Below are 16,120 nucleotides of genomic sequence, written 5' to 3'. Positions count from 1 at the left end.
GACAAATCAATTCTTGGAATCAGAACAATCTTTCCTTCTGCAGATCCTGTTAATACTTCAGCTTCAATTATGTTAGGTCGCAATCTTTTGATAATAAATCTAGTACCATTACAAAGACCCCATTTACTATTTTTTTAAATAAATCTTTATTGTCCAGATTATTACAGATGTTCCTCTTTTTTCCCGCCATAACTCCCCTCCACCCGATCCCCTCCCCACTGCTCCACACCCTTACCCCCCGCCACTGTCCTCATCCATAGGTGTAAGATTTTTGTCCAATCTCTTCCCTCACCCCTCTTACCCCTTTCCCCCCCGAGAATTATCAGTCCACTCCCTTTCTATGCCCCTGGTTCTATTATATTCACCAGTTTATTCTGTTCATCAGATTTTTTATTGACTTGATTTTAAGATTCACTTGTTGATAGATATGTATTTGTTGTCACTTTGTTGTTCATAATTTTTATCTTGACCTTTTTCTTTTTCTTCCTCTTCTTAAAGAATACCCTTCAGCATTTCATATAATCCTGGTTTGGTGGTGATGAACTCCTTTAGCTTTTTCTTGACTGTGAAGCTCTTTATCTGACCTTCAATTCTAAATGATAGCTTTGCTGGGTAGAATAATCTTTGTTGTAGGTTCTTGCTGTTCATCACTTTGAATATTTCTTGCCACTCCCTTCTGGCCTGCATAGTTTCTGTTGAGAAATCAGCTGACAGTCATATGCGAACTCCCTTGTAGGTAACTAACTGTTTTTCTCTTGCTGCTTTTAAGATTCTTTGTCTTTTGACCTTGGCAGTTTAATTATAATGTGTCTTGGTGTGGTCCTCTTTAGATTCCTTTTGTTTGGGGTTCTCTGTGCTTCCTGGACTTGTAAGTCTATTTCTTTCACCAGGTAGGGAAAGTGTTCTGTCATTATTTCTTCTAATAGGTTTTCAATATTTTGCTCTCTCTCTTCTTCTGGCACCCCCATAATTCGGATGTTGGTACACTTGAAGTTGTCCCAGAGGCTCCTTACACTATCTTCATATTTATAGATTCTTTTTTCTTTTTGTTTTTCTTGTTGGGTGTTTTTTGCTTCCTCATATTTCAAATCTTTGGTTTGATTCTTGGGGTCCGCTAGTCTACTGTTGAATTTCTGTATATTATTCTTTATTTCAGACAGTGTATGCTTAATTTCTGACTGGTCCTTTTTCATTTTTTTGGCATTCTCACAAAGATCCTTGAAGGTCTCACTAAGTTCCTCAGAGGTTTCTAGAAGATTCTTGATTAACCTTATAACTGTGGTTTTGAACTCTATATCAGTAGTTTACTTTCCTCCATTTCTTTCATTTGTGACATGTTTCTTTGTCTCCGCATTTTGGCTGCTTCCCTGTGTTGATGGAGTGGCTTTGTGTGGTAGGTGACCTATAGGGCCCAGTGTGTCAGCCTCCCCAATCACCTGAGGTGGACACTCTTGGTGCACCCCTTTGTGGGATGGGTGCACAATCTTGTAGTTAAGCCTTGATTGCTGTTGGTACACTGGGAGGAATTGACCTCCAGGCCAATTGGCTGTGAGGACCCGCTCTGTCTATAATGGAAGAACTGCTGTGCTGGAGACACCCTTATGGGGCAAGACTTGCTTCAGTGGGCTTTGGTGCTGAGTCTGCCTCTTGAGTGTGTCACTTATGGATGTGAGGCGTTAAAATCTGGTATGGTCTCACATTGACCACTAGGTACACTGGCTCCTGGTTCTCCTAGGAAGTGCAAGTCAGCTACTGCCTGAGGCCACCCAGCAGGAGCTACAGAGAGATCTGCAGATTTCTCCTCTTTGCTTGGGATTTGGAAGTTTTGGAGCTGACCCAGCTGCAGTTTGTTAGGTTAGGCTGCAAAAGGGCAGGCCATTAATATGCAAAAGCCGCTGCGCACAGCTCTGGTGGGTTTGTAAATTGGGCGGGGCGGGGTCTCAGGGAATCACCAGGGTGTAGCAAACAGCGATAGCTGCCAGTCAGCCGTCTCTGTGTCTCCGCGTCCCGCGTCCCTCGCTCCAGCGCAGTAAACAATGATTCCTGTGAGCACCTCTGCAAGAAAGCCACCCTCACTTTCCTACCTGATGCCAGACAGTCCAGCTTCTCCCCATAGGAAACTGGAGTTCAGAGCAGTCGGGAGCTTTTATCTCCTTCCCGATTGAAAAAAACAGCGCACCCAGTCGCCAGCCCGATTTGCGCACCTCCGTACCTCTGCTTTTCCGCTCCTCTGTACATCCTACCCGGTTTCAATGCGTTTTTCTTTCCTTCTAGTTGTAGAACTTCTATTCAGCCAGCTTTCCCGTGGTTCTAGGTGATAGTCATTTTGTCTTTTAGTTGTAGTTTTGGTGTGGTTGTGAGAGGCAGCACGTACAGATGTATACCTTATGCCGCCATCTTGGTTTCTCCCCATTTACTATTAAGATTTCTCAATAGCATGAAGATTGCACCTACTATCAATTTTATTATGACATGGCATTCCCGAAGGAGTAATACTATTAAGAAATTCGCCCTCGCTGGTTTGGCTCAGTGGATTGAGCATCGGCCTGCAGACTGAAGGGTTCCAAGTTCGATTCTGGTCCAGGACACATACCTGGGTTGTGGACTTGATCCCCAGTAGGGGGCGTGCAGGAGGCAGCTGATCAATGATTCTCTCTCATCATTGATATTTCTATCTCTCTCTACCCTCTCCCTTCCTCTCTGAAATCAATAAAAATATATACATATATGTTTAAAAACAAAGAAACTCAATGGGAAAATTTTCCTTTTTGGCATCATCTGATGAATCGATGGAATCATCACTCAAATAGGTGTGAAAATCTCCATGGAGTATATCCAAAATGTCTTCATTTAATTTATGAACATGCTCATTTTTAGGACAAAGAAACGATCAACAATGACAGATCGAAACACACATGTGCGACTGGCACCAGCGAAAGTATTATATGTATCTCACATACGCAAGTCAATGTTTATTTTTAAACTAGAGGCCCAGTGCATGAAATTCGTGCACGGGGGGTTGGGGTGGGGGTCCCCTCAGCCCAGCCTGTACCCTCTCTAATCCAGGACCCCTCAGGGGATGTCCCACTGCCAGTTTAGGCCCGATCCCGAGGGTTAATTTGCGTATTACCAAATCTCACTGGCAGCCGGACATCTCTTTCACAATTCTGGACCACTGGCTCCTAGTCGCTCACCTGCCTGCATGCCTGGTTGCCCCTAACTGCCTCCCCCCCCGCCCCCGCTGGCCTGATTGCCCCTAACTGCCCCCTGACCGGCCTGGTTGCCTATTACTACCCCCCCACTGCCGGCCTGGTCGCCCCTAACTGCCCCTCTCTGACGGCCTGGTCGCCCCTAACTGCACCCCCTGCCAGCCTGGTCACCCCCAACTGCCCCCCCCACCGGCCTAGTTGCCCTTCACTGCCCCCCCCACCAGCCTAATTACCCCCAAGTGCCCCCCTCTGCCGGCCTGGTCACCCCTTACTGCTCCCCCTGCCAACCTGGTCGCCCCCGACTGCTCCCCCTCTGCCGGCCTGGTCGCCCCTGTCCCCCTGCCAGCCTGGTCATCCCCAACTGCCCCCCCCCCCCCGCCTGCAGCCTAGTTGCCCTTCACTGGCCCCCCTGCCAGCCTTATTATCCACAACTGTCCCCCAGCCGGCCTGTTCGCCCCACGTGGCCTGCTTGTTCAGTCATTTGGTTGTCTCTCACTAAGCCCCCTGCCGGCCTGGTCATAGGCAGCCATCTTGTGAGGGCTAGAGGGTTAATTTGCGTATTACCTCTTTATTATATAGGATTGCCAGTGCGCATCGTATGTACCAGCTGATCAGTCAGTTGGACAGACACATGGTAGGTCACTTAGCCTTTTACATCTCCTATATAATAAAAGCCTAATATGCTAAGTGTCCGACCCTTCGACCAGTCGCTATGATGTGCACTGATCACCAGGGGGCAGATGCTCCGACCGATAAGTTAGCTTGCTGCTGGGGTCCAGCTGATCGGAACTGGGCGAGATGGGCCAGACATACCCTGGAGACCTCCCTTGGTCCCTCCCTGGCCCCAATCGTGCACCAGGCCTCTAGTATAAAGATAAGAAAACTCAAGTCTAAACGATGGCTTTTGCCCTAACTCTAAAATCACACTATCTCAATGTCCCAGAAAAATCAAAGCCTGCTCCACAACTCATGAGAGCCCAAGTTGATGAATCTTTTATATAGACCTCATTCTAAGAGTGCAAATGATAGAATCACACATTCATTAATTTCAAACCCTATTATTCAGCAACCCACTAACAGAAAGGAACAAGCTGCTCTCCAGCAAAGCATCCTAGACCACAAAGATACTGGTACAATAACATGCAACTCTCTTTCTGACTTCATTATAATAATCCAAATGGAGATGCTGCACAGCAGGGCTGCTTTACAGCCAAGAGGTGCCCGAGTCCCCCAGGTTAAGGGGAGGTCATCTTGCAATTAGAGAACAAGGACACAGAGCCTCGAGCAGTCACCTTCTCTTCTGATTTGAGGGCTGGTTTGGTGGGCTGAGCCTGCGGGACTTTGAAACCAAGAATCTCCAGCATGTTCTCAGCTGCGTTGCGTTTTGCCACCTTCTTATTGGTGCCTGTTCCCTCCGCAGTATGGTTTCCAACCTTTACCTGCAGAAAGAAGGCATATCAGTGCTTAAACCTTCAGCGTAAAGACCAGTCAGGAACTGATGTTCTGGCCAAAGAATCCAGCAATGGTCAGAAGCCATACAGCTTACCAGTGGCACCCAGGAGCTGTCTGCACCAGCCTGGAAGAGCAGACTGGTAAATATGCAAGAATTGGGAGAGCTCATTGTTAAAGGCAGCCATTATCGAACAGTGTATTATATAAGCTTCTAATTAAATTATTTTAACAGGTAATAAATACTTAAGACACATCACTTTCTAATTAGACTACATTTGACAGTTATCTATGCTTTTGAAGTTCTTTACATGTTATATTTGAATATTTTTACTGATTTTGAGAGAGAGAAGAAGGGAAAGAGAAAGACAGAAATGTTGATGTGAGAACACATCGATTTGCTGCCTCCTGTACACCCCCTACTGGGGATCGAGCCCACAATCCAGGCATGTGCCCAACTGGGAATCGAACCGACAACTTTTTGGTGCACGGGACAATGCTCAACCAACTGAGCCACACTGGCCAGGGCACATCTGTTGTATTTGTATGGTGGAAATACTATATAATTGTGTGCTGCTGCTCATCTCTTCCCGACTCCATAACCAGATGTGGAAACAGCCATGATTGGAGTTTTACACCACCAAAATCTGCAAACACTATATAGCAAGAATTAAGTTGTTTTGTTGAGTGTCTATTCTAGACTTAAGTGATGGAGAAAGGGTAATAATGCAGATTAAGTTTAAAAGTATGTCAAGTCTCAGCTATGACATTATAACTAGAAAAAAAACTGAAAATTCTTCTAGTCTTCAAAAATTATGATTGAGCAGAGAAGTCGCTTCTATTATTTACAAATAAGAGAAGTTCCAAAATGTCTTTGATGTTTTACTTTCATCTCACTTGTTAATGTAAACAAAAATACCAACCAATATTAATGCTAGAACTACACTCATTTGTCAGTGACATGAGTAGCCTGGAAAGTACAGGCATTTATCTATAGTCTGATTTTATAACACTACTATTACTGATAGTCACACTGAAGTTAACAATGTATCAGATTTACAATAAAGACTATTATACATGTGTAATATATTACTTGTAAACTGTGTGCTACACATCCTTTCTTTCTTTTTTTTTTTAATATAGTTTATTGATTTTTTACAGAGAGGAAGAGAGAGGGATAGAGAGTCAGAAACATCGATGGGAGAGAAACATTGATCAGCCGCCTCCTGCACAGCCCCCACTGGGGATGTGCCCACAACCAAGGCACATGCCCCTGACCGGAATCGAACCCGGGAACCTTCAGTCCACAGGCCGACGCTCTATCCACTGAGCCAAACCAGTTAGGGCTACACATCCTTTCTTATCAGTGAAATTTATAAAACATCTATGTATATATTTATATATATACATACACAGGGTAGGGCAAAAGTAGGTTTATAGTTGTGAGTACACAAAACACAGAATTTATTCTTATATTAGTATTTATTAATGATTGTACTACTTCCCATATGAACAACTGTAAACCTACTTTTGACCCACCCTGTATGTGTGTAGATCCATACATGCATCCCTCTACCACACTCACTACCCTCACCTGAGAGCTGGTTGGTTGTTAAACCTATTCCAGGACAAACCACAGCCTACAATCCCCTTCCAAGATAGTCTGAACCAAATCAAAAGTCCTGTCACAAAACTGACAGTATCAAGAAAGCCTTCCTGGCCCGTGAAGAGGGGCTTGGGATTGAACCCCCCCGACTAACCATCTACCAGCCATTTGACCTTGGGCAAGTTAATTACTGATCCTCTAAGCAAGCTGGTTTCCTCTCCTGGAACAGATGGATCATTCCTCTTCTTGCCTGTGACTAGGTAGGTGAAACACACCAAGCTAAGTAATGATGCTTTAAGTTGTAAACTGCTACACTAAAGTATCCTGATTTTCACCAGAATACACTATTAAATGCAAATCACAAATTAAGCTGCCCGTGTGAACATCCATTTAATAAGCTAAGTATGAAGAGAAACCCTCTAAACTAATCTGAAGTGCCACCACAATCTAAGGAAGAGCAACTTGGACTCCAGATTCCACAGAAGGTTTACGAGGAACAGGAAGAGAACATTTGATATAACTTATAAAATTTATCTTCTGAAAATAATATAAACCATCAGGTAGATGTAATAAAGAAATAAATCTACCCAAAATCCCACCATCCCAATGCTCTTCTAACGGACCCCATTTGTGTCCAAGCTCCTACCTGCTGACAGCAGCCCTGTACAGAGAAATAAGGCTTTAAGGCACCAAATTACTGCAAGCAACATGGACTTAGCATGGACAGTGTTGATGACAGGGAGCGGATCACTGGCCCAACACGCTGGACCTGGGATCTCGTCAGGCTCTGAGATGGGACAAGGTCAGAGAAGGGCCCTCCACAAGCTGCACTAACCCACCTGCATCACAAACTCCCTGCGGCGCGGGAGGCCTCGCTCTGTGAGAAGCATGTACTCCGGCTCCTTCTCCTTTTTCGCCTGCTGGATCTGGGCCAGTCTGCTAATAGGGTTCATCACCTGGCCATGTTCTGGGCCACTCTGTACCTGAGAAACAATTATTACAGAAACCATGTGCCATGTTAGTCACAGAAACAACCTTGCCAATTCAGAGATAAGGACATGACAAGAGTTTCTTTTATATTGACCCAATAGCTCCAAATTAAGCTGCGCTTTTTTAAAACTATTTTTAATTGAAAGATGTTTAATGATTTTCTATGATTGTTCTAAAGTGATTTTAAGGTTTTCCTGGCAAACCAACATCAACATTTCACTATGATTAGGCAAGCATCATTGCAATCCCTGCTTTTTAACAATTTCAACAAATTACAATGAAAAGGCAGAAAAAATAAGAACACTATTCCTAAAATTTCCCATAACTCTGTATTATAAGATGGGTTCCCAGCTTTCTTAACAATGACTCAAAATCCAGAAACCATTAAAAACATACTAAAAGAAAAAAAAAAATTTTCAAACTGATGCCACATAGAAAGAAGAACCCCACAATGGGCATCTTCAGCTCCAAGGAGTCCTCACCTATTCTGACAAGGAGTGACTTCCAGCAGAAAAATAAAATTGCTGAAGTATGCTAACTATTAAACAAATAAAGAAAACTTCAAAAGTATGCCAACTTTTCTATGTATAGATGCTAACTTATGTGTAAGAAAAATTTGGAAGTTGATACAGCATGAAACCATATTGACAATACTGACATTCATAAACGTCCCCTCATGGACTCCCGTCCCTTCTTTGGGGTTGGGGTGGAGAAGCACTATAATTTTTTTTTTTTTTGCACTATAATTTTTGATAGATTCATTGGCATGACTCAAAACTCCAAATCAAGGTTTATAGTGAGATGTCTTGCTCCTATATCTGCCCCTGGCCAGCTTTCCTCCCATGAATCTCCTTCACAATGGAACAGTATAGCAGTCCACGAGATAGAGGAAGCTCGGTTCACTGCTCTTCCCGCGAGTGGGCACTGACTGCACTTATGATCACAGGGCTGCGAGCACACCCACTTCCAACAGACATGTGCAAGCCTGCGGGTAATTTCACTGAACCCGGCTCAGTCCTTATCTCCCTGACCTGGGACTCCCAAGAGAACTATACAAGGTGGTCGTGTAAAGGGTGTCTAGGGCCTAGTGTGTGCCCATTAGCTCCCTCCCCTTCCACTAGAGTCAGCAGCCAGCCTCCTGGGCTCCCCAATCGTCTGTGGGCAGTGAAAACACCCTCTTCATTCAGATAGATGCTTACCCTGACTATGGGTTTTGTTTTCTTTTTGATTCGGGGCTTCACCCGTTCAACTACAGGCAGGGGTGGTAACTTCTTCAACTCCTCAAGAATAGCTATAGCAGCGTTTTTCTTTGAAATCTTCTTGCTCTTCCCTTCACCTTCCCTCACAAACTCCCCAACGGACACCTTGGTCACAAAGCTCTTCATGTGGGGTGGGCCAGTCTCCCGGGCGACCTGTTTTAGAGGGAAAGACTGAGTGAAAGCATGACAGACACTTATTACAGGCTGCAGGGAACACTGGTTAGTATACTACTTCACATGAGACACAGGTAAAGGGGAACTAAGGACAAAATCCATTAAGTGAAGGAGCCTAAATGTCGGCAAAATGAAACAGTGATCATGCTGAATACGTCTTCTTATTTTTCAAACTTTTTAATGTTCTGGGGTCTGAAGTGTCCAAAACAGGGAAACATTTTCTATTACCACCTTCCTATAAAAATGGCTCACATCTCCACAGGGTCACAGAATGACCCGAGTTTAGGGTGATCCACCGCAAACAGAATAAAGGAAGCTGGCCCAGCAAAGCCCAGAAATAACTGCAGCACAAAGAGTTCGAGTTTAATATTTGCTCTGAGCCTCCAGCCAAGATTGACTTTATTAAATACTGGCTGCTATGCAGCTATAAAGAAGAATGAGAAAACCTCTAACACTGAAAGTGATTAAAATCTACTGGCTCAGTAAGTTAAAAAAGCAAACTGCAGAAGAGTATACACTGAGTGGCCAGATTATTATGATCTCTGAACACATAATAATCTGGCCACTCAGTGTGTGTGTTTGTGTGTACATACATACATATATGTATGTATATTAGAGGCCCGGTGCATGAATTCGTGCATGGGTGGGGTCTGGCCAGCCTGGCCATGGGGAGGGGACATGGGCGGTTGGCTGGCCTGCCTGCTGGTCGAACTCCTGGTTGAGGGGACAATTTGAATATTAGCCTTTTATTATATAGGATATACACTGAGTGGCCATAGTATTATGCGTTCAGAGATAATAATCTGGCCACTCAGTGTATATGATTCCCCTAACTTCTATGTTAAAAAATAGTTTTACATATACGTTTACATATACACATGTATGTATAGACATGTGCTTATATGGTGATTTAAAACACACACACACACACACACACAAAACAACAACAAAAGAACAGGAAGGACAAAGCAGAAAGCAATGGAATTAGTTCCCTGCAGCAGGTAGGAGGGATTGGGGTAGAGAGGGAACAAGATGACACTTCTGAATGTGTCTTTTTGTCCAGTTTTGACTTTTGAAACCATTTAGTGTTCTAAATATTAAAAATAAATCAACAAAGATAGAGGAAAACACTAAAATGGAATATGAACAGAAACCTAACTGCATATCAAAATTATTACATACTCACACAAAAGGAAAATAAAAATCAAATCCTACCCACTCAGCCAAGACACCCTTGGAAAGAACTAAAAAGACTTAGATTACCAGATTTCAAGACTTTCTATAAAATTACAGCAACTGCAGCATCATAGTATTGTTGAAGGACAAACTGATCAATAAAACAGAATGCAGAAACAGACCTATACAAACAGTCGCTTGATTTTTGGCAAAACACCAAAGCAAATCCAAAGTCATCTTTAAAAATATGGTACTAAAGCAACTAGATATCCACATGAGAAAAAACTGAACCATAATCTCAAATTCAATCACCAACAAAAATTAACGGGAACTAGAATACGGACCTAAAGGTGAAAACTAAAACTATACAGCTTCTTACCCTGGCTGGTGTGCTCGCTGTGCTCGCTGGTTAGAGCAAGGGGCGGGGAACCTTTTTTTTTTTTGACAAGGGCCATTTGGATATTTATAGCATCATTCGTGGGCCATACAAATTTATCAACTTAAAAATTAGCCTACATTTAATTAACTCACCCCTAATGCCTTGGAAGGGTCAGGCCAAATAATTTCGTGGGCCTTATAAAGCCCGCAAGCCAGATGTTCCCCACCTCTGGGTTAGCACATCAGCCCGCACACCAAAGGCTCGTGGGTTTGGTTCCTGGTCAAGGGCACATACCTAGGTTGCAGGTTTGATCCCCGGCCCGGTCAGAGTGCATGCAGAAGGGAACCAATTGATATGTCTTTCTCACATCGAAGTTTCTCTCTCTCTTTCTCTCTTTCTCTCCCCACCCCCCTCCCTCCATTCCACTCTCTCTAAAAAAAAACAAAACAAAAAAACCAGCTATACTGCTTTCAGAAAACATGAGAATTCATGAAATTAGCAAAGAATTCTGGAACACAAAAAACACTAATCATGCCAAAACCGGTTTGGCTCAGTGGATAGAGCGTCGGCCTGCGGACTGAAGGGTCCTAGGTTCGATTCCGGTCAGGGGCATGTGCCTTGGTTGTGGGCACATACCCAGTAGGGGGTGTGCAGGAGGCAGCTGATCTGTTTCTCTCTCATCGATGTTTCTGACTCTCTATCCCTCTCCCTTCCTCTCTGTAAAAAGAAATCAATAAAATATATTTTTAAAAAAACACTAATAATAAACAAAAAATTTTTTCTCAAAATTAAAACTGCTCATTAAAAAACATTTAAAAAGTGAAAAAGGGGGCCTATAAAATGACAGCAAATATTTGCAATATATGTATCTGAAACAAAGGACTGATATCCAGAATATTTAAAGAACTCCTACAAGTCAATAATAAAAAGATAAACTACTCAATTAAAGAAAAGCTTGAATAGGTATTTTACAAAGTAAGAGCTCTAGCTCTAACCGGTTTGGATCAGTAGATAGAGCATGGCCCGAGGAATAAAGAGTCTCAGGTTCAATTCTGGTCTGACACCTCAATAGCCGGCTTGATCCCTGGCCCTGGTCAGGATGCATGTGGGAGGCAACCAATCAATGTGTGTCTCTCTCTGTCTCTCCCCTGCCTTCCACTCTCTCCAAAAAAAAGTCAATGAAAAAATATCCTCTGGTGAGTATTAACACAACAAACAAATAAAAATAAGAGTTCTATATGGCCAATAAGCATTTAAAAGAGTGTTCACCATCAATGTTGTGTTCCCAAGATGAGAACAAGAGGCATCTCAACAGCGGCCTTGACTGCCCTACACCGAAAGAGGTGTGCTGGGAGGAGCCCACTTGCACAGACCCTGCAGACTGATTTTAGGGAGCTCCCCCAGGTTACCTCCCCACCACCCCTCCTGACAGCCTAGATTCCAAAATTCTCCCTCCCCGAACAGTGCTCTCCATGTCCTCAGAGCAGTCACCCTGATGGCTCATGTCAAATTCACAGGCCCAACCTGGCCCCTCAGCAACCATTTTCACTGTCTATTCACATCATGATCTCCACCTATCTACACTTGGAGTTTGACCTAGAATGTATTTACTGTGGTCAAATCACAACAGCCTCCCAGTGATTTTCTAACTAAAAATATGTATTTTATAACAAAATCAAGTCGTATACTTTTTTTGAAGTACTGTATGCATGGCTCCTGTCTTCTACCAAACACCTAACCCAGCTTCCCATGTGACAGAATTCACTATCAAAAGCTTAGTTAAGAAAAAATATTCTGGCCAAAACCGGTTTGGCTCAGTGGATAGAGCATTGGCCTGTGGACTGAAAGGTCCCAGGTTCGATTCCGGTCAAGGGCATGTACCTTGGTTGCGGGCACATCCCCAGTAGGGGTTGTGCAAGAGGCAGCTGATCGATGTTTCTCTATCATCGATGTTTCTAGCTCTCTATCCCTCTCTCTTCCTCTCTGTAAAAAATCAATAAAATATATTTAAAAAAAAATATTCTGTTCATTTAGTCAGTAAGTATTTGCGGAGCATCCGTTATATGCCAGGTAATCTGCCAGGCGCAAGAGATAGAACTGTTAGGAAAAATGGAAGCCTTTGTTCAACCTAATAATGGAAGTTAATATGAACTTTTGATATATGAGTTATTTAATATAAGTATTCATATCAACTGGTTTGGTTCTCAATGCCACAACTGTAATGTTTTAAATTATTACTTTAAAATAAATAAATACTTTAAAAGATATTCACCACCAGAGGGCACTCCCACAATTTCTTTTGTGACTACTTGAGAACTCCTGGCTACAGTTACATGTTCCTGCACACACATCTGAAAGCCAAATCTGAAACCTAAGCAAAAGTGGAAGTGCAATGAAAGACATCTGGTCCCCAAATCCCACAGAGCCACACCTAAAATGGCAATCCCTCACTAAGGTTCCAGAAAGCTCCATGACTCTCAGGCAGAGTTGCAACTAGTGTGAGCAAGTGATAAGATTCACAGGGATTCAAGGCCCTGGCCACAGTAGTCATCCCTGTAACCCTGAAGTGACCCAGGAAGCTAGACATCTCTGACTCTCACAATCTTGATACCACTCCCTCCAATATTTGCAAATCCATTTTTGTGCCATTCTAGTCCCTCAGGAGGTGGAGAAAAGAAACATTTCTTCCCTTCCCAAGGATACCTTATGGCTTCTTGGGGTAAAGCCCCCACCTAGTTCCCACCTAACAACTAGTCCTGTCATTCTGTATGTCCCCTGTCTCACTGCCTCCCCAATCCCTATCTCCCACCCCCAACCGAGGGAAAAAAGCTGGAAGGAATGAAGGTCCAGGTAAGAAGATACCAGCCTTAGAACCACCTGGTGCTCTGCGCTCTGGAAGGGGAACAATATAAACCTGGTCTTGAATGCCAGAATAGGGAAGAGGTAGGTGTGGGGGGATGTGGGGTGGCCCTGTGGATTCAAGTGCACCTCTCCACCACCACCTGTGCTCCATGGCAGGCAGGTTAGCACTGTTATCTATAGGAAAGAAATCATCATCAATCAGCTGATTGCAGGGATAGGGAACATCTGGCCCCCTGAGGGCTGTTTAAGGCCTGTGAAATAATTTGGTTTGGCCCTGCCCAGGCAAATAAGGGTGAGTTAGTTAAATGTTTGACCAACTATAGGTGGCTAATTTTTATGTCCACAATTTTGTATGGCCCCTGAATGATGTTATGGCAAATTAGACATATGGCAAATTTATAAATATCTAAATGGCCCTTAGCAGAAAAAAGGTTCCCCACCCTGGATTAAAGACTGATTAGGGTGCTAGCACATAATATAAGCTATATATATATACATATATATATATATTGATTTCAGAGAGAAAAGAAGAGGGAGAGATAGAAACACCAAGGACGAGAGAGAATCATTGGTCGGCTGCCTCCTGCATGCCCCACACTGGGGATGAAGCCTGCAACCTGGGCATGTGCCCTGACTGGGAATCAAACCGTGACCTCCTGGTTACAGGTCAATGCTCAATCATTGAGACACACGGATTGGGCAGAAGGTATATGAAAAGTCAGGCATAAAATATGGGTATCAGCTTTAACTGCAAAAACACTACAAAAGTTTATGAATCACTTTAAATTGTTTTAAGCAGATGTCCCACTGCAAATTACGTTTGCCTAAAATAACAATGTGTGAGTTTAAAGCTCTTTAGAAGACTAAATCTATCCTATTTACAATGTTGAAAGACCAAAGGATTGATAAAGAAATCTGCATTGTATATTAAAACATAACCTTGGGGGTGAGAGCAGCGGGGAGTGGTCAATGGGGGGAAAAGGAGACATATGTAATACTTTCAACAATAAAAAATAAAAAAAAAAACATAACCTTGCATAACCAAGTGTGGAAATCAAAAGAAAATAGACATATGGCAAATTTTAAGGAAAATGTTTGAAAAAATTCTCCTTTACCTGCCTAGTCTATTTGGACTCACTTTGTCTTTAAACGAAAAACACACTAAATGTTATTGTCCATTTTCTTTTTTTTTTAGACATTTTTTTTTATTTTTAAAAATCTTTATTGTTGAGAGTATTACAAATATCCCCCCCCCTTTTCTCTCCATTGCCCCCCTCCACCTGGACCCCACCCCACTCCAGGCCTTCACCACCCTATTGTCTGTGTCCATGGGTAATGCATATATGGATGTAAGTTATGTGTTTATTAATCTCTTCCCATCCCCTCACCCCTTTTCCCTCTGAGATTTATCAGTCTGCTCCATGTTTCCATGCCTCTGGTTCTATTTTATTCATCAGTTAATTTTGTTTGATTCTTTGTTCATTTGTTTTGACTTTTAGATTCAATTGTTGATAAACATGTATTTATTGCCATTTTATTGTTCATATTTTTTATCTATTTTCCCCCCCTCTTCTTCTTAAAAAAAAGACCCTTCAAAATTTCATGTATACTGGTTTGGTGGATAATCTCCTTTAGCTTTTTCTTGTCTGGGAAGCTCTTTATCTGACCTTCAATTAGAAATGATAGCTTTGCTGGGTAGAGTTGTAGGTCTTTGAGTTTCATCATTTTGAATACTAGTATTTCTTGCCACTCCCTTCTGGCTGCAAAGTTTCTGTAGAGAAATCAGATGACAGTGGTATGGGCCTTCCCTTTTCTCTTGCTGCTTTTAAGACTCTCTCTCTGTGTCTTTAATATTTGGCATTTTAATTATAATGTGTCTTGGTACAAACCTCTTTGGGTTCCTCTTTTTTGGGACTCTCTGCCCTTCCTGAACTTGTATGTCTATTTCTTTCACCAGGCAGGGTAAGTTTTCGGTCATTATTTTTCCAAATACGTTTTCAATTTCTTGCTCCCTCTCTTCTCCCTCTGGCACCCTCATAATTCAAATATTGGTATGCTTGACGTTATCCCAGAGGCTCCTTACACTATCTTCATATTTTTGGATTCTTTTTTCTTTTTGCTCTTCGGATTGGGATTTTTGTTTTGTGTTTTGTCTTTTGCTTCCTCATATTCCAAATAGCTGGTTTGGTTCTCAGCGTCCTCTACTTTATTGTTGATTCCCTATAAATTATTCTTCATTACAATTAGGGCATCATTCATTTCTGACTTTTTTTATGTCGGTGATAACAAAGTTCCTTGAATTTCTATGTTCCTTGACGTTCTCAGTAAGTTCCTTGAGTATCCTTATAACCACTGTTTTGAACGCTGTATCTAGTAGTTTGTTTGCTTCCATTTCATTTAGTTCTTTTCCTGGAGATTTCTTCTGTTCTTTCATTTGTGACATGTTTGTTTCCACATATTGGCTGCTTCCCTGTGTTTGTTAGAGCCACTATGGTCTCCTGGAATTGGTAGAGTGGCCTTGTGCAGTAGGTGTCTTGTAGGGCCCACTGGCTCAAGCCTCCCAAATCACCTGAGCTGGACACTCTAGGTGCTCCCCTCTTTAACCCTTTGCACTCGCTTGCTTTTTTCTCGATTCCTTTATTCTACTCGGGATTTAATTTTTTAAATACCCCAGATTTTACAAAGCGCGGCAGTAGAATAAAAAAATTGGAGTTTCTTTTCATGCAAACTTATTTGGATTTTTTTATATTTCAAATTATTGATACATTCAATACAATTCGACATACGAGCTGCTACCAATGCTAACCGTGTCGAGTCACACTCGACATCCGAGTGCAAAAGGTTAAGCTGTGTGCACTGTCATGCTATTGGTGCCACTGGGAGGGATTGATGCTCCAGGCCAATCAGCTGTGAGAACCAGCTGCGACCACAGTGGAAGAGCTGCTGTGTAGGAGATGCCCCTAAGGAGCAGGACTTGCTTCAGTGGAACTTCGGTGCTCATTGAGTCTGCCCCGTT

At 42.7% G+C, this 16,120-nt stretch overlaps 1 protein-coding gene across 6 annotated transcripts in view; it reads right to left on the bottom strand.

Moving 5' to 3' along the window:
* STAU1 (staufen double-stranded RNA binding protein 1) overlaps nucleotides 1–16,120 on the bottom strand; it is a 74,828-nt gene that overhangs the window by 6,224 nt on the left and 52,484 nt on the right. For 3 of the 6 annotated variants that reach the window (XM_028144993.2, XM_028144991.2, XM_054723759.1), the window contains 3 exons: nucleotides 8,454–8,684; nucleotides 7,104–7,247; nucleotides 4,502–4,648 (listed from right to left, as the gene is read on the bottom strand). In XM_028144993.2, the coding sequence (XP_028000794.1) occupies nucleotides 4,502–4,648; nucleotides 7,104–7,247; nucleotides 8,454–8,684 (522 nt within the window). The remainder of the gene's footprint in view (nucleotides 1–4,501; nucleotides 4,649–7,103; nucleotides 7,248–8,453; nucleotides 8,685–16,120) is intronic. The other 3 variants (XM_054723761.1, XM_028144995.2, XM_054723760.1) reach the window with 2 other exon arrangements.

The sequence above is a fragment of the Eptesicus fuscus genome, chromosome 12, assembly GCF_027574615.1.
Source record: "Eptesicus fuscus isolate TK198812 chromosome 12, DD_ASM_mEF_20220401, whole genome shotgun sequence".
In the NCBI taxonomy this organism is placed as follows: domain Eukaryota; kingdom Metazoa; phylum Chordata; class Mammalia; order Chiroptera; family Vespertilionidae; genus Eptesicus; species Eptesicus fuscus.
The sequence above is the reverse complement of the archived record's forward strand: the minus strand, read 5'-3'. Positions and strand labels throughout refer to the sequence as shown.